The sequence below is a fragment of the Amblyomma mixtum genome, chromosome 2 (genome assembly GCF_055824585.1).
Source record: "Amblyomma mixtum isolate Tamu chromosome 2, ASM5582458v1, whole genome shotgun sequence".
In the NCBI taxonomy this organism is placed as follows: Eukaryota; Metazoa; Arthropoda; class Arachnida; order Ixodida; family Ixodidae; genus Amblyomma; species Amblyomma mixtum.
Window position 1 is genome coordinate 27,859,400 of NC_143013.1, and position 24,523 is coordinate 27,883,922.

The following is a 24,523-nucleotide window of genomic DNA, read 5'->3' on the forward strand; positions in this document are numbered from 1 at the left end:
ATGTTTTCCTATTGCAAGGAAGTACAAAATAATACAAGAAGTGTCGCGATGGCATGCTTGTGTTCCGCGACTTCAAACGTGCAGCGAATCATAGACCCGTCCTTCACCACAGGCATTCGTTGTCTTCGCCAGGGGTTAAGCGCGAACAACCTGACCCAGAACACGTATACACACACTCGCTCCACACGTCCCTTTCCGGCGGTGAAGCACGCAGACATCGCAGGGTGGCGCCAAGCATTGCACATGTATATACGACGGCTGGCCGGTTCGCGGGTCAGCGATGAGCGTCAAGGGCAAGGCTTGTACAAGGGACCAATGGCTTCGTTCGTCACGCAGTTTTTGTCTCCTGCATTTCCGCCGCAGTTCGGACCCTTCAAGCCAAGCGGGGTGTCAAGGATCCGCGCGTCGTCGACTGAGAGAGTTCTCGACACTTTCTATTGTTTTCGAAGCAATTAGACATTCCACGCGCCAAGCAAAAAAGAAAGAAAAAGCAAAAGTGAGAACAAAAGCCTCTCCCGCCACAGCAGGGCGTCTACCAGAGAAAGCAATCCGTATATTTACTGTGCACTCTGTTCTCCCGCGCGGCCTTTGTTCTCTCCGGTTCCCAGTGGGGCGTATCTTACGTTTCACCTTGATGAGTAACAAACCCGTTCCACTCGGGAATGATTACTGGGGCTACGAGAGTAATGCACGTCCACGAAAGGTAGCAAACGTTACTCACTCTGAAAGTGAGGGGCAAAACGGCAAGAAAATAAAAATATGTGAAGAAACTCAGCAGCTGCTGACAACAGTGAGAATGCAGCAGAAGTGCGAGGAAGGCCTTCATACCCACCTTCCTCCACACTCAGGTCGTTCTGCCTGGCTGTGACAACGCCAACAAGTATAGTGCTTTCGTGCTTTTCTCATTCGTGCGCCTGCATTCAAATGCTGCCGACGTGTCGAAGGAAAAACTAAGAGTTGTAGCGTGGCACCTTAAACTTAGAGCGTAAGAGGTAATGAATATGGGCTGCTGAGTAAAGGAAGCGACAGTTGAAATAGCTGCTAAGTCGGGTGTAGCAAGTCGTGCTTAAGGCAGAGTGTTTTCTCTTTCTGGTGTTGTAATGAGGAATGTAACAAAATCTATTTCATTCGCACCAGTAAACAAATAAACTTCAATTTGGATATTCATTTTTATACCTGTAAAACTGAGCTTCGGAAAGAAGTCAAAACATTAGGAGTCGTTTTAAGCGAAAATTTAAGATGGGACGCGCATGTTGACCTTTTGGCGGGTGTGAGGGGAGTAAATGGATATCGGAGAGAACGGGTCACATCGAGAGAGGTGTGCGAAATGCGGGCACCCTGCGCGAGACGCGCACACAATTCACTCGCAAAGTGCACTTCACACGCATATAATCTACTTGGCAAGCTACTGCAGATGAGTACAACTGAGTGACACGCGCATCAAACTCACGCGCACACATATGCACACAAGGGATCTCCACTGGATGGGTATAACCCTTATAAAAATGCTCTATAGACAGTCTATAGAGTTCTTATAGACTCTATTGCCTTCCTATAGATATTTCGTTTTGTCTATTCATAGTCTATAGAGTGTCTATAGACAAAAGTCTATTAAAAGTGTATGGCCATAAATCTATAGATTGCCTACACACTGTCTATAGGATTTGTATTGCCTATAGACTATTCTCTAGGAATTGTCTTTAGAGAGTCTGTAGCCTTTATAGAAAGAAGTCTATGCAGTCTATGGAGCATATAAAGAAATTTTTGTAAGGGAAGCGTCGCGTTTCCGAGTAGGGAGTGGTGTAACGAGGCTTAAGCGCTAGCCTGGAGAGAATCCCCGTGCAGAAATTGCTGTTAAGTGTCCGGCCCTGCAAGTAATGGCGGCGCACCTGGAAGGCGAACCTGGCGTGGTGTGCCGCCGCCAGGTGTCCGTGCGCCGGCGACGGGCTCGAGTACTGGGCCGTGTCGGGAGACCCGCGCACCGCCTGCCCCCAGACACCGCCCAGGTGGGCGCTGTGGCTCTGCACGGCGCCGCCGCCGACGCCAGCCGCCGCCGTGGCCGCGTGGTGATGATGGTGGCCGCGCGCCGGCGATGACGTGGGCGGAGGTGGCGCCACGGTGGGCGACACCGGCGCCGGGGGCATGGTGGCCATGGAGCTGACCGCCACCGACGGCGCCGTCGGGGACGCCGAGGACGACACCACAGTGCCCATGGACGACATCTGCGGGCGCGCAAGAGCGAGCTCGATACGCGGAAGGCGGGGGACGCAGTGCCGGTTGTCGGGCTAAACCAGGGGCTGACTTATGGAAGCGAGGAGGGGACGGGAGGTCGTCCTCTCCTCCCACCAAGCGAATCTGACATAGGAAACCCAAGTTGAATGTCATTTTTTTTTTCCAGCGGAAAAAGTCGAAGGAATGTATGGCTCAAATGGCACAGCTTCCTCCCAGAGTGACCCATAAGTCCGCCCTTCTGCTAAGCACAACTTTATAATAGTATTCGGCTATGCGGATAACCCAATGTTTAGAGGAACAAAATTGGTTTTGAGGTAAGAAAATGGGGCAGTAACTGTCTCACTTCTCGGTGGACACCTTATTAACCGTTCTGACAGGGAAGGGAGGAAGGCCAGAGTGAAAGAAGAAAAAGAGGTGCCCGGAAGAGGGCTCCGGAATAATTTGGACCACCTTGGGATCTTAAACGTGCACTGACATTGAACAGCATATGAGCACTTTTCGCGCTTCGCTTCCATTGAAACGCGGGTGTGCCATGAGGGAAGGGTTGAAGGAGGGAGCGAAAGGATGGAGAGAGAAAGAGGCGCCGTTGGGATGGGCTCAGGGTTAATTTGGACCCCCTGATTTTCTTTAACGTGAACTCACATCACAGACAGGCGTCTTTTGCACCTCACTTCCACCAAAATGAGGCCGCTGCGGCCGGGATTCAATCCCGCCAACTCATGTACAGCAGCCGAAACGAGAGCTGCTACACAAAGCTGGTGTAGAATTTAGCAGCGATTTCTCTCTCATGAGCCATTCGTTGTTCCTGTATTTTTGGTCGGCTCGCCTTTTGACACCGGGACGGGCGGATCATGTCGCTTGCTAGGTGTCAGCCCAGATCTCGAAGACGACACGTGGCTAGCAGCAAGGGCAAGCTAAAGAAGCAGGAAAAGGATTGGGCTGCCTTTTGCAGCAATTCCTGCCCCCCCCCCCCCCCCTCCTCCCCTTCACCCAGTCCATCTTCAGTTCACTCTACTTCCGCTCCCAACTACTGGCCACTGAAGCGTTGCGTCATCAGGACAAGTCGCCGTGGTTCCAGCATCAAATGCGATGCTTCCCAAGGGAACAGAGGAAAAAATGCATCAGTCAAAAGTCTGACTACAGCATACTCGGAATGCTTAGTAAGAATTTTTTTGCAAAATCCTTTTTTTTGCCTCTTTTCTGCTTGTCAGCTCCTTGTTCCCACAGCCCCGCAGACATGATCACAAACAGAGCTTTTCCGCTTTTCTCTCTCTGTTCGTGTCCGCATCCTGAACCTTGCAACAAGTAGGAAGTGTGATGTACAGCCTTGGTCAAAATTATTTGGGCCATAGGGTTTCCATCTGAGTCCTGTAGATATATATGACACTCTTGAATCTCTAATCTCCACAGGATGGGGACGGCCGTCGTCCTCACCTTTGCTATAAGGCCCAAAATGCATTCGTACACTTTAAACAAGAATACACCTATAAGGGAGTAAAAAAGGGAGTAAGCTGTCCTGTAGCGCACACCCTTTTATAAAAGGGTGTGCGCTAGAGGACAGCTTTGCTCCCGTTATACTCCTTTCTGTTCAAAGTGGAGTGTATGGCCTGAATACTTGACCAAGTGTGTACCCGCGCATAAGCCCAGTGCACACCCACGTGAAGCGAAATGCGCGTTTCAATTCTTGCCTGGTGGTGATGCATGTACTGGTGCGGCACAGGCACCAGCGGCCTGGTACCAGGCACGTAAACCGGCGGTCCCGGGTGCAGGAAGGCCGCCGAAGTCCCGCTCGAGCCGTCCTGGTACGAAGGCAGGTGCATGGCTAGGTTTTGGAACATGGCTCCTCCCCGAACTAGGGCTAGCTTGGCGTTCGCTGCTGCTGCTTCTCCTGTTACGCAGCTTTGAGAGCCAGCCCTAAAGCGCCCCGCGCAACACAGTGGCAGACATGGTCAGGTCTCTCCTTCTACACCTCCTATGCACACGCTGACACGAGCGCCTACGGGCCGCTGCGCAGTTCACTCAACAACAGCAGTCCGCGTAGTAGCGTAGCCTGGACGGTCATCGCCTCAGCAGGGTCGTTGATCTGTGGACACTGAACTCCATCCTGCGTACCGAGATAAAGAAAGAGAAGAAAAACGGAAAGCACATGTTAAACGCATTTCGTGATTTCCGACTGAAAAGGCGATGCATATGCGTCTACATAAAGCTATGGAGCGTAAACTTGAACGGCAATTTATTATTTCGTGACGGCGAACTTAGTCACCTTCTTCCATCACTGTCATGATCACCCTGTACCGTTTAACACGACGCGAGGTGTGACACATGCACAATGCGATGCTATAGTGTTTCGAACTCTCTCTCGTGGCTCTCCAGGGGGCGAATACAGAAAAACAAGAATGTTTATCCATGCATGACATATATCCGTTCTAATATGACATGAGGGAACGCACCATGCATGTGTCCAGTGTTATACAACTCTCTTGCAAGAGAGCTGAGGACTTGTACAACATTCGGGCCTTCATATCATTCTCCATTTACGAAAAACGAACAAAAAAAAATAAACGGTGGAAAGGATGTAGAAGAACTGTGGGCTCATCCTAGCACAGCCTCGATTATTGTTTCGCTTAATGGAATTCAAACTTTACTTCGAACTTTTATTTTAGACAACCGTTATCAGAAAATCAACCTTAAATGTTATTTTTTCGATCCTTTTTTTTCAATAAAAAACTATTTGCATTGATCTCGTATTATTCCTTTATATCTTCACATAAAAAGACGAATATGTAAAGAAGATAATAAAGCCGAAAATATCTGGAGACGTTCCGTGCTAGCAGAGAGAAAGCCTCAGGTAACTGCTTTATTACGGATGTGCAGTGCTGCCGCGGAAGTGCACATATGTCCAATGAAAGGTCGCCATGAAATCTCACTTCATGACTTCAGAACCCGTCAACTTTTCATGTCACACGACATTATCTATTGGCCACAGTGCAACTTTTCTCTACATATCGTGTCTAAGGAAAATATAGGAAAATAAAGGGGAATGTCAAACCTAGTAACTAGAAGCAACCATAGAAGAGACTATCCCCCGGCGCATAACGTTGTTTACGAACCAAGCAGACCTAAGAGCGACGCGGGTAAACAGTGCTATTTCCATGCACAGAACAACGGCCAGTTTCAGACGAGAAGGAGGGGGAAGAGAGGCGCGTAGAGAGAAAGGAGGGCGGGAGGAGAGAGTTCCAACGCATAAACAAAAGGCGACCCGTGCGCCACGGCGAAGCCATCGTTCATCTTCTGCCGCTCCCGCTGTGGCGGCGGAGAGGAGCGTGCCGAGAGCGGCTCGCGCACAACAATTGCGTGTGCGTGTGTTTGCGGCAGATGGCGGCTCTGCCCTCCGGTCGAGCCCCGAGGCGGCGCGGGTCCAATCCGAGGGCTGTTTCCCGCCGCAGGGGACGAGCCCGGGGGAGGAGCCAGCGTTCGCGCCGCGCCGCCGACGCGCATAACGCAAAGCGGTGCAGTACGCTCGCAGCGTGAGATCCGCACGACCGCGGCCTCTGCTGAGATCGCCAGCAAGAGCTTTATGTGGTTTAGTTGACGTAAGAACAGCGCTAGGTAACCACAAATGTACCGTCGAGTATCTTTAGACTTACCTTGCGGCAAATCTGGTTTGGTTGGTTTATTGGGGTTTAACGTCCCGAAGCAACTCAGGCTATGAGAGACGCCGTAGTGAAGGTCTCCGGAAGTTTCGACCACCTGGGGTTCTTTAACGTGCACTGACATCGCACAGCACACGGACCTCTAGAATTTCGCCTCCATCGAAATTAGACCACCGCGGCCGGGATCGAACCCGCGTCTTTCGTGTCAGCAGTCGAGCGCCGCAACCAATGAGCCACCGCGGCGGGGCCTTCCGGCAAATCTATGGGTTGCTGACCGGCAGACAAGAGTTAGGAATTTACGATTATGCCGTAAGGTATCTTCAGGCGTACTGTCAAGTATATGCATACCTAGATACAGGACGGTCAGGAAAGACTGCACTCTGAACAAATATGGTGTCGACCTGCCTTCCAAAGCCAGAAGCAATGGAATAATTGTCTCGAGCTAAGTCTTGTATGCTAGCAATAACATTTCACGCGTTCTATCTTTATGACGTCATAGAATTCTTGTTTAATTTTTTTATTGCTTTCATTTCTTCGAACATCACAGTCGTCTAAAGTTGTCAAGGGTGAAGTTGGCAAGAATTGTGAATAAAGCGTTTAGAAATCGTCCACAAGTCCCACTCTCCTCAAAGGAGGCTGGCAGAAAAAATACTAAAAACGTGGCAGTTGTACACAGTGTATAGGTGCACTCTTTTTCGTGCGTTACGCTCTAAAGGAGCCGTTAGCATACGCTCACGTTCAGCAGGGAACTTGGAACTGTCACGCGCAGAGCACAAACGTCAACACTCTGCAGAGGAAACTTCATGCGCCGCTTTATAATAGCTTAAAAGATTTTAAAGTGCGGTCATTTCGCAAAATTTCCCTGTTAACGAAAGTCATCTTCGGTGCTCAACGCATCCCGTGTAGTACAGGGGGCTCCGAGTTGTGGGCCACAGCCGGTCCGACTAGGCAGCCTTCGTGGGGCCGATGTCGGTTCTTCAACTCGCGCCAGCATCGGCCCAATAAAGGCAACCCACTGAGCTCTCCTATCAGTACCAATCTGGACCCTTTGCAGGAGGCGCATGTGGGGTCAACGTCAGTTTTGTACATCAGTCCTGTCGCCCCCAATGTCGCTAGAGTTCCTAATCGGTCTTATATTGGACAGATGCAGGCAGCCCGCCCGGGCTGCCTGAATCGATTTAACATGACGGCAGCCCAGCTAGTCGTTTAGCAGGGCATACGTCGGACCAACTTTGCCATACTATGTATTACCCCCTAATGATCCCATGTTAGGCGAATGTGGGCAACCCGGCCACCTGTATTTTCTCAGTAAGCCTAACGCCGGGTCAATGCAGGCAACCCATATAATTCTTTACTTGATATTGAATGATGTGAAGTTTTCGGTCATGCTTCTATGTTCACTAACAATAATTGGAACGCTTCCCGTTCGGCCTGACAGGCGAATGAAAGTGAGCGGTAAGCTTTTTGTGCGCTAGCAATTGTAGTGGCCGCTCCCTGCTTTGAGCCGTTGTGTTTGTTCGTCTGAAGCCCGCTTTGTGGCCCGCTGCTCACCTGCCCACCGGGTTGTCGGAATCCTGCCCAGGTGTATATATACACCGATATATAACACCTGGAAGCCTGCCCACCAAATTGGGGAAAACAGCGCACCGTGGCACATGGCAGTTCAATAAAGATTGGTCGCGAGAGGTTGCTCACAACCCACACCGATGGCAGCATCTGCCACCGCAGGACAGCGGCGCGTCGCTTTAACCACTGCACCACTGAGCCAGGACTAGTATATGACGACTCCCAGGGATCTATGAGCGCAAAACAGAGAGACCAACTGCGTATATATGGGCATTAACTCATTTTCGCTATATATCCGAACACCGGAACCGAAGGGAAACCAAAGTGCTAGCGCACCTAATTCGGATTTGCTTAACTACGCAAATCGACCCACTTTTTTTTTTTTTTGTTGCGAAAGCAACACTACGCGAGTCGCCGAACCATTTCGCCGAGCTGAGGAAAGGCCGTACTGCGCATGCACGAGGAGCAGTGACGTCACACGGCGCACAGCTGGCGTGCTGTCGCTGCGCGCGTGACTCAGAGGTTCTGCAGCCGCGCTTGCCAGTTGCGCATGCGCAGTAGCGGCGCATAGCTAGCGTGCCGGGGCCGCCGCCACTGCTGCGCGCTCTCCATCGCCTCTCTCTCTCTCTCCTCGTTGCTTTTGCAATCCTCTAGGTTCAACCAGAGCTAAACCACTGCCAGTTTTTTCTCGGAGTACCAAAACGAAGCAATGCTATAACTGGATGCTGTGTAATGGTTCGTAAGGCCACTCGACATCGCTTATGCTCTTCCTGGATGTTTTCACGAAACTAAGCCTGAAGCAAACAACTACACAGACACTACATGGGACTGGGACATGTGACAGTGCTTCACTTGCCTGGCCAGCAGCTGTGTAGGTGTCGGAGCCAGGCAAAAGTGAAATGTTTTTGTCAGATGTCTTTGGTGTCTTCATATGTCATATTCCTGTCAGATTCTGGCGCTGTTCAAATTTCGATGTCCTTGCACCAATAAACAACAGCAGTCATAGCATTTCTCGCCGCGTTTTAAAAATTTCACTGATTGAACTTTGGGACAGCTCCTTGGGGATTGGGGTTCCCTTTCAGCACGCAAGCACTCTCACCGCGGAGCAGCCTGGGAATAAAGGGACTGTTTGCTCGGACAGCGACGAACTTTAATTATATCTGACCACTTTTCGTACGAAATGTCAAAAACGTTCTCGGCGATAGGGCATTTGTATATACAGGGAGTTTCGTTTTGTTCAGTACCAATTAATTCTAAAGTGTCAGATTATTACAATGAATCCATAAGTGTAGGCGAGATATATCTCCCCGTTGACAGTTCAAGCTGATATAATATCCGATACCCGGAACGAAAGATGCCACAATTTAGACAGGTCTATGCAAGGCAAACATTATCTGTTCAAATAGCTAATGTTCTGAGTAGAGCAGATCGATTTGAATAAAACTTTGGCAACCTTTAAGAAATATTGCCACGTATCATTGTAGTGTTTGTTCGTTCACGCAAGACCGCAAGAAAGGGGTGTTATCATTTTTGTTCGTGACGCGAGAAGCGACCGGTCTAATCTCGATTGTTCACAGCCATGAACAGCTGCATCTACGTGTTTCCAAATTACTCTAGATGATCTCGACCTGTTATCTCAAGTTTCCTTGTCGGCTTTAAATTGAACGATGCCGCTAGCAGCGGACGTTCGTAGTTCGACGATTGACGAGCACGCTTGTTGCTTACGCCGCCACCGAGTGATCCAGTTCTTTTGCGGGCGCAAGTCAGCCCAAATAAAGAGCTTCGTTTTAAAGTCTTTCTGGTGTCTTCCTGACCACTGGACTGCCGTCACTACAACGTGAAAATATGATAGCTAATTTATTGTAAAAAGCTGCATTACATTTTCGTTATGCGAATTGTTTCCATCATGTTCTCTCTTATCATGTTGATGTTATATCTTACATTTGGGCTTTATTTGCGTGAAATCGTGCAAGTGTCTTGATTACACAATGCCGCCCACGGTTCTGCTTGATGGTGTAGAAATATAATTGATTTTTGAAGGGGGAAATGAAATGGCGCAGTACCTGTCTCACAAATCTCGGTGGACACCACGCCGTAAGGGAAGGGAGGAAGGTGGGAGCGAAAGAAGAAAGGAAGAAAGAGGTGCCGTAGTGGAGGTCTCCGGAATAATTGCGACCACCTGGGGTTTTTAACGTGCACTGACACTGCACAGCACACGGGCGCCTCTTGCGTTTCGCCTCCATCGAAACGCGGCCGCCGTGGTCGTTGCAGAAACTGTTGATGCGAAACTCGTCAGCTGTGCACTGGTCCATTATCAGAGACATAATGATCCCGATACACCAATGAATCAGTGTTATCGTCTGTACCTGTCACTTAGGGCTAAATCAAAATGTTTATTGCGACATGATATTACGACTGTGATTTCTTTCTTCTTGTATGGGTTACGATTGGCTGAGCCCATTACAGCTTCGCTGACAGCTTCACCGAAATTATTTATATAATTATATTGTTGCTATATGCATCGCGTCCTATTACTTTGTATGTGCTTTTTCGCTTTCTGTGCCATTTGTTCCAGCTCAGCAGCTTTCTGAGATGGTGTTTCTATAATTGTAACTCAAAATGTTTGTTACTGTGTTCTGTCATTTGAAATTTTAGATGTGTTATTGATTTTATATGTATTGTTGATTCCCTCCCTGTCATGACCCTCAGTAAGGGTTAACAGTATGAATAAATAAATAAATAAATAAATAAATAAATAAATAAATAAATAAATAAATAAATAAATAACGTACAAGGCGTGCGGGGCCTTTGCCAGTGCTTTGTCGCCCTTAGCTTCTGACCCATCTTTAACTATGAGAAACTGTATCTAAGAGAATGCATCTAAAAACGAAAGAAAGAGAGGAAGAAAGAAAAATATTGATTCTAAATATATTTAAAACATTTTTTGATAATTAATATTCACAGACATCGTCGAAAGCCGTATACCCACGTCGACAGATAACCCAGCCTCAAAGTGGTTCTCTGTAACCACTATTGTACGCATATCTTGGCACAAGATCTGTATTGAATAAAGCTATACGAACAAATGAAACAACTAAACTGTATAGCTGGGTCGCTTCTGCAGGATATGTAATGCAAGTCTAATGCAGTGGGGTAGCATAATGTTCCTTTCAAATTTCTATTCTATTCTATTTTTCTCGCCCTTCTTCAGTGGCTATTTGACTCCTGTTTTTCACCCACGTCATGTAAGGCCAGGATAATATATGCCACTGGGCGTAGCGCAGTCGATATGTGTGCTGAGTGATAACGAAGGAATAAAACGGCCAAAAGAAATCGTTATTTTAATTTGATCCAGGTGCAGATTTTGTAGGAAGGCAACCGAACTCGCCACAAACACTTGGCAGTTGGAACGAGCTTTCCGGCTTTTCTCACGGGTGTTTTGGTCTGCAGTGACTCGCCTGCATTGAGCAGTATTCGCCGTGTGAAAAACAAGGGGGAAGGGGGGGGGGGGGCAGGTTTTTAATAATGACGTAGAATTACGGCAGAGAAAAATTGCGTGGACACTTTGGCAACTAAAGCGCTGAGAGGCGAAAGCCGAAGACACTATGCCGTGACGACTTCCGGTGGATACGATGTCACACCGGTCCCGCGGCTATATCGATACCAAAATTGTACATTTTTGGAGGATCTTGTGTTAATTACGCACAGTTACACATTTCTCCATCTTATTTGACACAAATCTGACGTTTTTCCGACCATTTTTCGAAAATTTTTACTGTGCCGTGACGACTTCCGGTGGATGTGACGTCACGCCTCTCCCGTGGCTATATTGACGTCCGCGCTATTTCGACGCAATTTCGACATTTTTGCCTATAATTAATTAACTAATTAACCTACAGCCATCAAATATGGCTTCTAGGTTCATTTTTTCCTCCTCTGTCTGAAGCAACCATTAGTTTTCTTTTGTCTTGTTTAGTTTCCGAGTTAAACGCGTGTGACACGCTTTGTTAACGGACGACAGTATGAGCCATTAAAGGCTTTCGCCTTAAAATATTAGTCGTCCTGTTATAAGCAAGACCCTAAGAGTATGGCCTCAGGAGAAGTCCGAGTACCTTTGCTTTTGTGTGTACAGTAGGGACGTGCTTCGCATCTCTGTCTTACGTGTTTTTTTCTGCGCGCGTCCGTGTGTTTGTGTGGAGCAAACAGTCAGCGCCCGAAACGCGCGACACGACGCGAATTAAGGGAGCCAGGCGCTGACATCAGAACGTGCCACCAGCGTCGTGAGAAAAAGAGGCGCGCCAACCCGGAGGCCGCGTCCCTGTTTTTCAGACTTCATTCTAGATCACATCCGGAGATAAGAGAGCTCCAGCGCGCCATCTCCAAATCTCGACGTTATAGGGTCCGGGACCGTGTATTTATTTCCTCTCCCTTATATATATATATATATATATATATATATATATATATATATATATATATATATATATATATATATATATATATATATATATATATATATATATATATATATATATGAAAAAGACCAGTCCCTGGTCGAAACGTTGAATAAATCTGTTAAGTTTTTCAATGTGACTTCCCCAACTTATTATATATTTAGTCAGTTGCCTTGAAGATTTTCTTATTCCTTATATATATATATATATATATATATATATGCCCCAAAGCACGTATTTATAGTGCTGACGACGCAGCTGAAGATTCTTGTGTATGAAGAAAGCGAAAGACGTGACGTTCACAACTCAGCCCGGGAAGCGAATGGCGGAATAGAGTCGCGATTTATTAAAAAAACATTAAAAAAGGAGAAAAGTAAGAATGCTTCATGATGATGAAAGATAAGAACAGAAGAACGAAGGCATCGAGGCTAACAACGAACAGGCTTTGTAACAAGGAGTTAAGAAGAACTAAAGAAAAATCATAAAAGTCTAGCTCCCAGATTTCCTGCACCTACCTTGTTTTACGACCTTTTGTACTCGGCGAGCGTGAACGCTGAGCCAACTCCGAGCACCAATTAGCGGCCGGGCCATTCGCTATTCAGTAACAGAAAGAGCGAGGGAGAGGAGGAGAAGAGGCTGCGTCATCTATCTCGTCTTTTTTCTCTTCTTCTTTCTTCTTCTTCATGTGCTCCTCATTAATACGTGCGCGCCGCCTAATCTCAGCGATCTGTGTGACCTGTTGGCTCCGCGCGCGTAGCTCGCGGCGCATGCAGTCGTTACGACCAGTCGACTTGATGTGCTACTCAGTATCTTCTTCCGAGCGTGTTCGCTGACCCGCGTGCGGCATGTATAAACGGTAACGTGCTCGGGCGTTCGCAGGACTGCGCAGATAGGCCTAACTAGGCAGAGCTTTTAAAAAGAAGCGCCGATTAGACTAGAGAGGGACTCGTGTACATCCTGGTCTGACTCGTGGTGCGAAGTCGTACGAGACGGGCACGTATCGCTGTGCCTTTATTCGTAAAGAAAAAAGGAGAAAAATTGCAGATACATCAGCAAGACGATGCAACTGTAGCACAAAATGCGTTCCCTGCGATAGCGAGCGAAATACCATGCATTATACTGAGCCTATCTTATGTTCGTTAGCCCTTCCACTTCATCCAAGCTCAACTGGAAGACGTAATAGATAAGCACCTGTCGCCTTCACGGGCACATGTATACAGCGTACGCTTTACGCGGCCGACTACTTAGTTTTTTACCTACTACTACTACTACTACTACTACTACTACTACTACTACTACTACTACTACTACTACTACTACTACTACTACTACCACTACTACTGCCACTACTACTACTACTACTACTACTACTACTGCTACTACTGCTACTACTGCTACTACTACTACTACTACTACTACTACTACTACTACTACTACTACTACTACGCTGCGGCCGGATTTCGATGAAGGCGAAATTCTAGAGGCCCGTGTTCTGTGCGATGTCAGTGCACGTTAAAGATCCACAGGTGGTCGAAATTTCCGGAGCCCTTCTCTACGGCGTCCCTCATAACCTGAGTTGCTTTAGGACGTTAAACCCCAATAAACCAAACCAAAACCAACCTACTACTACTACTACTACTACTACTACTACTACTACTACTACTACTACTACTACTACTACTACTACTGCTACTACTACTACTACTACTAAGTGCTTGCTTGTGAAGACGTGAGTGTAATTTATAGGTCTGTTGTGTGGACGCAAAAGTAGGACCTCGAAAATCTGGCCTCCAAATCCCAGCAAGGTACGTTGCCAGTAAAGAAAAACAAACAACGGTACTTTGTACAAGCTTAGAAGCGTAGAAACAGTTCGCAATACAGTGCAATATAAGCTGCGTGTACAAAACCGGCGCCCTAAGAAATCAGCCAGCTTCCTTGTTACGTCAACGGCTGCCATATATATATATATATATATATATATATATATATATATATATATATATATATATATATATATATATATATATATATATATATATATATATCACAGATTGGAAGGAAGGGTCACTGAGGAGAAGTTGAAGATAGCATGTCTCGATATATTACCGCGTTATAATGACAAAGCTGCGACTCTCGCCCAAAATTAAGCTGTTAAAAGCAAGAAAAGACCAATTGAGTACAGGTACCACCGTCACCAGCCAATTTCGCAAGCGAACTGCGTGCGCCGAAACAATTTTTTTTTAGCCAATCTTAGAAGCTTGCCTACACCGCCAGTCTCTTGAAAACGGTGATCACGGAGCCCTTTTCGGTGACATCACGGGTTTGAATCGAGTGAAATATTTTCAAGGTAAAATTTGTTTTTTTTTTCTTCCGGAATAAATGCGTATTTCGTTGCCGGACGCACACGAGCATTCACAGAAAGAGCAATAAAATCGAATTTTACTGAGATCAAGATTTTGATGACGGGGTCTTTTCTGTCAATTTAAATTCTTCTTCCTTGGCCAGCTGCACAAAATCAAAATTCTTTATAAGGTCCACATGGCGAACCTTGGAACTGTACTACCGAAATGCGTAGCGCAGCGGCTTGAAGGATACACTCGGAGCCCAAGACATACACGAACAACGGCCGCCGCGGTGGCTCAGCGGTTATGGTGCTCGGCTGCTGACCCGAAAGACGCGGGTTCGATCCCGGCCGCGGCGGCTGGAATTTCTTTGGAGGAGAAATTCTAGAGGCCCGTGTACTGTGCGATGTCAGTGCACGTTAAAAAACCCCAGGTGGTCGAAATTTCCGGAGTCCTCCACTACGGCGTCTCTCATAGCCTTAGTCGCTTTGGGACGTTAAACCCCATAAACCAAACCATAAACCAAATACACGAACAACGAAGGCAGTTTCCGTGAAAGCTGGCTTACAAGCAAAGGCGTGTGCACTGTCAAAATGACAAGAATGATCACTCATGCTTCATTGCATATAAACATGTTGGCTGAGAACGCAATACAAGACGTGACTTCCTCCTTTGCAACACTGCACTGACAAATACGTGGAGATAGCAAGGTCATTAATTAATGCATAAGCGGAAAATAATGCAAAAGTGGCAAATTATGCACACTGTACGAAGTATATACCGGGTGTATCGCCTAAGATGTTGTACCGTTTTTAAAAAAAAAAACCGATAAAAAAAAAGACTTTTTGACTTACAAGAGCGCTTTTTTTCGGCATATTACTGTCAGCATTGCAACGCATCAGATTACAGCTAAGACGCGCTGGCTAGTAGAATGGTTAACTAATATTGAAACTTATTTTTTCAGTATTACTGTTAGTCTCATTATTATGCGGAGGCGTGTATCCGACCGCAAACAATATCTAGATCAGTTTTTAGAATTTCGAAAACGGAGTTGCCCTCGGCTCTGCGGCCCAGCACATCTTGGTCGCTTCGACGATTTGCGTGCACTGGAGGGGTTGCTTTGCCTGCAAGCTTCTAGAAATCGCAATTACTGGCACCTTCTTCAGTGCAGGTCTAGCGTCTCTGACGGCGGAATTTTCTAAAACAAGCCTCTTTCATTGGCGTGACAGGTATCGACCGGATTCTATACGCGTATATGCAGTGGGCAGACATCATCATCATAATCATGCCCGTCATAGCCACCACCACTGCGCCCTGCTATTCATACAGTAAACAATAACGTCCGTGTCTGGAGAAATCTTGTTGACGTCATGTGTGTATATGAGTAAAATAAACTCGTTTAATGCAATTTTTATAGCGTTTCAATAGGCTTCACGCGCCGGCGAAACATGGGAAGCCGCTATGCTTCAGAAAACTTCGTTATTACGGGATTGCACATACAGAACATTTCTATATTGGGAGATCAAAAGCACTGAATCTTAAGAATAGTCGCCGCGAGTATAGGGAAATATACTTCTTTGTATCGAGAATTTCGCTCTTGCGGGGTTCATCTATGTATACGCATTGTTCGTCAACGACGAATGAAGATCATTGTACCCGACTCTGCGACGATTCTTCTCCAAAATGGCACCGTACTTCACTAAACACTATGCCGCAAGGCAATATGCAAAGGAATTCTTCAGAGACTGGCCACTGAAAGCCTTTCCGCTTTTTGCTTTTGCCATTTATCAAAGTTTTCAACATCTATGCAACATAATTACGCTATAAAACACGGGACTCCAAATACTTACGTTATAACAACACACCGAGTTCGCTATGCCTTAGTCCATTTCGTTTTTAGGCCCAACTTATTACGCTCGGCCAGATCTCTGCGTCACGCTTCGCCTTAAGCGTTCTTGTAAATGTCTCGCCTCTGCGTCATTTGCCTCGTTTTGCGTTGCGTCCTCCAATTCAAACGCATAGCACTAAGTCCTGAATTTATCGCCTCAGTTGAGTCCCGCGGCAAACTGTAATCCGGAGGCAAAGTTGTTGTTGGCCTCTGAGGGAGTGGTACCTACCTGCAGTGGGGAATTAGCCAGGGTGCCAAGTAAAAACAAAATATTTGGTTGGTTTGGTTTCGTTTGGCTTATGGGGTTTAACTTCCCAAAACAACTCAGGCTATGAGGAACGCCGTAGTGAAGGGCTCCGGATAATTTCAGCCATCTGGGGTTCTTTAACGTGCACTGGCATCGCATCGTATACAGTATACATGGGGTTCTAGAATTTTGCGTCCATCGAAATTCGACCGCCGCGGCCGGGATCAAACCCACGTCGTTTCGTTCAGCAGCCGAGCACCAAAATATTTCCTTCTCACGGATCTTTGGCCTTTTCAAATCTAATAATTACATATAGGCTTGGAGACCTGCAAAAAACTATCAGCAAAATGATCCTCAATATCGTTCTGCTTTACGCGAATCCTCTTTTACGACAGCAGTTGCGACGCGACTCCCGTTTTCATTTGGTCGCATTCGGGGGCTCTAATAATAAGACAGATAACGTCGCATGCATCCATTATATATAGTCCAGGACGTGGTCACCTGAGTGGGTGCGTCTTATAATCGGGCGTGCGCTGCGCTCTCTATCATTCTTCGAATCTTTGCGCAGAACGCTGACAGAACGCTGAAAGAAATAGAACATGCGTTTTTAGTTATAGCAGAGCCTGCATCAAGAAAGTAACTGGGGCTACGAGGGATGTCGTGTAATTTATAAGCAGTATGCGTGGCATAGTGGATGGGATTCAGAATTAAAATCGACCAGCTCGCGTCCTTCAACATGCAGGGATATTGCACAGCTCACGCGCGGTTGCCTTTTTCCTCAGTCGAAGTGCGGATTCGCTCCCGCGACTCCGGACTCAGCAGCCGAAAGCCATAGCCACTGAGCCTCAACGGCGGGCCCTCTCACGGGCGCGTTCACACGATTAACATTCAGCCTGATAACCGGTCTCAGGTTGTCTCCACTGAGTCATCTCTGAACGTGAGAAAAGCCTTTGGCAACCAGTACAAGTTAGTACCTGTAACCGGTATGTGAAAAACAAAATTTGTCAGACATTTAAGACTGCTTACGTGTGGGAATGCGAAGGCGTTACAGACCTTCGGTGAGGTTTTTTACGTAATGTTTCTACATGTATTAAACTTTTCTTAAAGTTCTTTCCTACGGGTACGTGTGTTTGCGTAATCGTTGCCCACCAGACTGCAAACTTCAGAACCCCTCTTGCTACACACCGATGAGGCTGATCGAGTCTGCATGTGATGGTAGCATGACGGAGACGTAATTGTTGCTGCTGTTCAAAGTGAGTTTATTTCCCACTATGGGGTTCTCGATATCTAACGGCAGGTCGGTGGTGATGATATCGTCTTCTATGGCGACAATGTCCTCGTCATCAGACGGGCATATACCTGGAGTCTAGTTCTCACGTCGTAGTGGTCGAGGTGTTGGCTACTAAGCCGGAGTACCTGGGTTCGAACCCGACCGCGGCGGCCGCGTTTCGATAGAGGCGTAACGCAAAAGACGCCCGTGTGCTGTGCGATTTCAGTGCACGTTTAAGATCTCCAGGTGGTAGAAAATATTCCGGAGCCCTCCACTACGGCACCTCTTTTCTCTCCACTACGGCACCTCTTTCGCTCCCACAATCTTCACTTTTCTCACGGCGCGGCTGAGGTATCCACCGAGATGGGAGACAGTGCTCTTTTCCTTTTTCCCTCCCACCTCCTTGCCTTCCCTCATGGCGCGGTTGAAGTGTCCCCCGCCGCCGGCCTATTTTTGAGACCACCTCGTGATCGTGAGCACGAACGAACGCTGTAGGCTTTTCTCGTATAGTTTGGTGAAACTTGGTGCTGGGCTAGTTGGTTATACGTTCTTTGAGATAGGTAAGCGCCAACAGAAAAAATACGAACACAAGGCTAGACTAGGACGACGACACAACATGCCTTGGAATTAAAAAAAAAAATGACAGTTTATTTCCTCGTCCAGACTAGATGAAAGGATGGAGTGTATTGCTGAAAAAGTGCAGCGCAATTCCTTGGGGTGGCTCATATAGATGGCGGTAGCCGCACTCGAGCCGTGAGGAGCCTCCGTCGTCAGCCACTTTTCACAGCTGGACAGCTAAGAAAAGAACGCAGTACATGACCGCTGATATGATGATGATGATCGTGTTGATGACGACGATGATAATCCATGCAACAAATAGCGCATAGGCACACGGGGGAATCGGCCAAGATTCGGGAGGTATAAAGAGGCTAACCATCTAGAGAGAGGAAGGGTGCGTGCTGGGGCCGCCGAGACGTCTCCTCCGTGACCAGCGCCGGCATGTGGCCGGCGCCCGTTTTACTAAACTGAAACGAGCTATTGAATCAATTTATCAATGCCATCTTGTTTTTTATGTCATAAATGTATTTTATTTACAACATGAAACTACCTTCTCTAATTGTTTACAATTTTTTATATGACCTTGTGCTATTTTACTGTCTTTTCCGTTTATGTTTTTGTGCAGTTATGAATAACGAGTCGAAATGGTATCTTTCCTTTTCCAGTGCGTTGCATCTATGTCGCCTTTAATCAATTATTATTGCAATGCTTGCTTTTGTTTTTCTGTGTATGTACTTTACACGTAACATAGCCTGTAACTGCTCAAGGGGTGGGCAGAACTCTTGTCAAGCTGCGAAGAAGCAGATTTTTTTGTGGCACCCTTTTTGCATTACCTGTACTTTATTAGTGAAGCAAACACCGACCGACCGACCGACCGACCGACCGACCGACCGACCGACCGACCGACCGACCGACCGACCGACCGACCGACCGACCGACCGACCGTCCGATCCATTGATTGATTAGACGTCTTCAACAACTTTCATCCGCTTGGAAACATAGTGCGCAGAAAAGGGACTATGCCTTCACCAACTTTCATACATGCCTCTCTCTCGCTGCTTGGGATATCGTCGTCTTCATAAATTGTCATCCGCTTCCAAACAAAATCTACAAAAAATCTACAAACGATATCTATCCCGGCTGCGGCGGCCGAATTTCGATGAAGGCGAAATTCTAGAGGCCCGTGTGCTGTGCGATGTCAGTGCACGTTAAAGAACCCCAGGTGGTCGAAATTTCCGGAGCCCTTCACTACGGCGTCCTTCATAGCCTTAGTTGCTTCGGGACGTTAAACCCCCCTAAACCAAACCAAACTAAACCAAACAAACGATATCTACAATGTCATCATCATCTTTTATCCCTGCCTCTCGATGTGTGCTTGAGATATCGTTGTCTTCAACTTTCATCCGCTTCCAAACGCAATCGGCAAAAAAAAGGCACAATGAAGAGCCACCTGACGTGCATGGAGGGCAACGGAAGCGCAGGAGATTTTAATCACCTTATCAGGGCCGCATCAAACAAAAATGAGCGCTGAAGCCACAAAGTGCGTGTTATCGCATTCTGTCGCATCAGTTACATTGATCGCGTCCGAACTTGTTTTTTTTTTTTTTTTTGCAGGATGTCATTTGGACGGAAATTGTCAGAAAATATCAAACAAGGTCGACCTCAAGTTCAGCTTCAGAGTCGCGCGGATTGGGTCGCTCGTGTACGCCAGTGCCTATATAGTCAGATCACGAAGCGATCTTTGTAGCATATGACCCGAACTCAGCATCTTCAGCGTGGTCGCGCTCGACCGCACTACCAACTATACTGACGAGTGCTCCACTGCACGCTGAGGATCCTGCCGCGGCGGAAGCCTCTGCCATCGCCCTCGCCATAAGGCTTTGCCTTATGGCGGATAAATCAGTTCATATAATAATTGATTCGAATAGAGCCTGTCAATGTCAAAAACGAGGTCCAAAAATGACGGCGGCTGTGGTCGTTCCATCAGGCCTTTAACCCACTCTACACCACTTCCACTGTGGGCCCCGGGCAACGGAAGGCTTGAAGACAATGAGGAGGCAAACTATCTAGCTAGCGAGCTAACATACCAACTGGTTATTTACCCGTACCTCACCCCTCTACCATCAAAACAGTCAACGGCTGGAAATCCTGAGACTGAACCGTAGGAAATATCCCACTCTACATATTAAACTCACCGCAGGAGAAACCACAATCTGGAGGCGAATACAAATCAATGCCTTCCCTAGCCTGTACTTGTACAGCCTCATCTACCCTTCCAGATACCATCTCACCTGTTCCTGGTGCGGCGGTAAGCCCATACTAGTCCACATTTCATGAAGTTTCGTTAGAAAACCATCCTACCTGAGCACATCACATTCATCATACGAGCAGTGGCAGGCAGCCCTGGCCAGCAGCGGTTTGGAGGACCAACTACACACCATTCCAAGGGACTAGACATCAGCGCAAACCACGGGAGTCCTGAACTAAGGAGTCCGCCCACCTGACTCGTCCAACATTTCAAAAATCGACCGAGCTTTATCTCTCTATAGCCACGGTTTCTAAACAATGTTTGACCTAATTTGCCGAGTATGTGAGCTGAAATGAAATGTTTTAGCTACCTTTATTAGTACATAGAAGATGCTTTCGTCTTTACACACACGTACTACACGAAGCTAAAGGTACAGAGATATGTCTCGTTGAAAAAGGAAGCGCTTCGTTTATTTCTTCAGAAGGAAACACTCATCTAAACTGCACAAAGGCATGAACAAAAACGTTTCTGTCGTGTGTTAGTCGCCAGAATGACGTTCATACCTGAACTGAAAGCAACCCAGCGAGAGCATTCTCGAAAGGCGCACCAAACTATAGTAGAATACAACTCAAGAATGAAACAGCAGGTACTCTTCAAAAGGTACCCTCCAACCAATGGCGTTGACCGAGTTTCCGTGACACCGCGGTTAGTCCGATTAAGCAGTGGTTATTCCCTGTTCTTGTGCCACCCCCTGCGATCTGAGGTTAGGTCCAAAGGGATCGGTCAAAGGGGTGAGAGGGAAAGCTGGTCGACGCCATTGACTGGAGGGGCTCCTTGAGGAGCATCTGCTGCTTTGTTCTTGAGTTGTACCCGACTATAGACAGGCATTCCTCGCTCGCGCGAGGGTCGAACGTCAACGCGTGCACCAAGCGTTTTTACTTTATTTTATCGTTCCGGCGTTTCCTGGCGCAACAGTATCAACTCAGATAGGAGAAGTGATACACGCGGGTATTTCAAAACAGCCGCACGCAAACCAATGTACAGAGCCCCCGGCCTTTCAAGAAAAAGAAATATATAAACTCAAGCGAAAACATACAACATCGCTACAAAGCTGAGGAAAATTTATAGGGACGTTTTGGCGTCTGAACGACGCACGGTTGAGACATCGGAGACAGCTCTTAAAGATAAGGCCTATAAGATTCCGAGTGAGATGAATCGCCTATCCCGTGTACACTGCAGGCCAGTTTCCGGAAACAGCTACAGGGCGTCATCGGAAAGACTTGATCGCTGGGGGGAGGGTGGATATGCCCTGAAGCTAATCGATTTCTCTTGCGGAAGTTGACTCGAAGAGAGGAGGTCGTGGACGAGTCTGACTCGTTTGAAGTCCTAAACTCGATCGTTATATAGGTATATGCATGTTGTCGGCGGCGGACCCCCTCAAAGCGTCAATTGGCATTTTCGCATTCGTGCTTCGTCTGCACGTCTTGCTTAAAATTCCATTTAAGTCTCATGATTCTCTCGCATGCTGTTGCGCTTCTTGATGGTGACGCGAACCGAGAATCTAACGACTGGCGCGTTTAAGCAGTCTCTAGACATTCTCAGTGATAAGACGTCGTATATGAATGTAACCGGAGACGCAGTGCTCTACCACACTCGATCGGAGTAATCGCCCGCATTAAAGGTGGTATAGGGCGCCATATTAATGAACAATCCGTGTTGCATCTACTTATTTCATGGAATCCAAACTTCCCTGCTGCGTGCCGCGTTCATTTCTCTCCGTTTTGTGTTTTCATGTAGACGAGGTAGACAAAGCGGTTTACGGTATAGATTCCATTTCGTGAATTATCAGTGCGGAACCATTATACGCTGTTCTGCGGCTCACACGTATAAATATCGCAGAAAATGTCAAGCATGAGTTGTACCCCATGCACGGAAACCTCCCAGCCAACGTGGCATGGCACATCTCAAGGTTTTCCTTACGAACTTGAGACGCAACTATGTTTTGAAATATCGGACACCTGCCACTGGTTCATTCTGGCTTGGCCGAAGCGTTCTCGAAGCCATCGTGTAGTAACAATAGAGAGGTTTAGAACAGGGTGGCGCTATCGGTTAGGGGCATAGGGGAATAGCTGGGGGCCAGTGCGCAGGTGCAGGACAATAACCGGAGGGAGGGGCGTTATAATGAGGAAATGACGCTTAATATCACTAACTATCACTGTGTACAGAAGAAGCCACGTCGTCACTGACGTTTTGTCGGGGATAACGCAGTCCTACCATCCTTGACGTCACGAGTTTGAACGTCAGTGATGTCGTCAGTTATGCTCCATTTTTCAAATACAATCTTCTGCGCAATAAATGCTTACTTTGCTGGTCAGCAAATTACAGTGCATAGTCACAAATAGCCACTGAATACTTATATGATGATTTATTTCAGAGTACCCTAAAGGCCCAGAAGGGCTTTATATAAAGGGAGGGAGAGACTTCTGAAAACGCAGACTCATAGAAATCAGCAAAGAATTTATTTTTTCTAAGAGCAATAACTGCACGAAGTATTCCTCATGATCCCTTTGGTTTGGTTTATGGGGGTCTAACGTCCCAAAGCGACTGAGGTTATGAGGGACGCCGTAGTGAAGGGCTCCGGAAATTTCTACCGTTTCGGGTTCTTTAACGTGCACTTAGATCGCGCAGTACACAGGGGTCCCTTTAATTCGCAAAACTAATAAGTCTTCTTTTCTACCAAGAGAAACAGCCAACTTTGTCCCAAGAGTTGTTTTCTACGTGAAACAGGCGAGGGACAGCTCGAGCGGCCTTGTGTGTACACTCAGCAAGCTCGTTCTTTGTGAGGCGACAAACAGCCCTCGGAGAGTTTGTCGCCTAATTTCATCTAAAGAGTGCGGACGCTTAAGTGGACAGCGGCTGCTGGCAGAGGTAGCCGAGCCGTATAGAAGCAGCGACGGCTATGTAGCAACCCCCGGAGGCAAGACAGCGAGCAGCCTGGTTGTACACACACGTCGTCCCCTTCACGGCCGATGAAGCCGTTCTAGCCTGGGGCCGAGGCGTTGCGAGGGCAATTATACAGGCGACACACGTATATTCCGCGACGTCTCTATGAGGAATTTGCGGTTGATATTTTTTTTTCTTCTAGCAGCCCCTCGTCGCTCGATGCATGTCGAGCGGTGGCCCGGCGACCGTCGACGGAACTTCCCACACGTGCTTGTTTGGGCCCGCGCCGACTTGTTTTGCTGCTTCCAGAGCTGCCGTCTTGCTTTTGCCTGCTGTCTTCGAGCACTCCCTGCCGTCGCATGCGGTCCCCGATGCGATCCTTGATGCGTGTTGTGCACGGGAAATGAGGCTGTTTTCGTGGTTAATTGAGAAATCTTCTCGTTTTATGTTGTGATCGAGACATATGTGCCTTGGGGCTGTGCACAGCTTGGCTGTGTGGAAGGGGTGTTCCAGATTTGATTCGGACACCTGTTGGGTTTATTTTTGTCTTAAACTGGGTTAAATTGCTTCTTTTTGTTTGTCGATTAGAGATAGCCGGGAATTTTATTCACCCTATGCACCGAAATAATCCGTATAGTTGTTACAGTAGCGCGAAATATCCCTTCCCTTCCTTCCCACTCCCTCCCCTTTTTTTTTTTTTGCACTGGTAACTTTGTTACTGTGAGATCGAGTGACCGACTAACTACCGAAACTGTCAGTTCTTGATCTAATCTGCCCTCGGCTATTTGCCGCATGGAAACGGCCCCATTGTGAGATTGTGGGGCGAATACTTTTTGTGATTCTTTTTCCAAATTTTTTATTTACTTTGTTCTTTTTTGCGGTTAGTCAGTCCGTACCTTTGATACCGGACAAGCAGTTTCTCTGGACATCGGATATCTACATCATTTAGCTATTGGCGCAGGCCACTGCGTAACATTTCAGTGGGTACCTGCTCACTGTGGCATTCAGGCTAATGAAAAAGCAGATGAAGCGGCCCGTAAGGGCCATCAACATCGGAGATACATTCGAACTTTTTTCACGAAATCTGATGCGTCCCAAATGGCTAAAAGTTTTGCTTCCGAA

General features: G+C 47.2%; 1 protein-coding gene across 2 annotated transcripts in view; it reads right to left on the minus strand.

Annotated features, from left to right (window-relative positions):
- The window catches only part of LOC149358774 (uncharacterized), a 161,720-nt gene that overhangs the window by 66,019 nt on the left and 71,178 nt on the right, over window positions 1-24,523 (minus strand). For both annotated transcript variants that reach the window (XM_089570960.1, XM_089570959.1), the window contains exons 2-3: window positions 3,921-4,336; window positions 1,890-2,222 (exon numbers count right to left, since the gene is read on the minus strand). In XM_089570960.1, coding sequence (XP_089427086.1) covers window positions 1,890-2,222; window positions 3,921-4,070 — 483 coding nt within the window. In that variant the 5' untranslated portion in view covers window positions 4,071-4,336. The remainder of the gene's footprint in view (window positions 1-1,889; window positions 2,223-3,920; window positions 4,337-24,523) is intronic.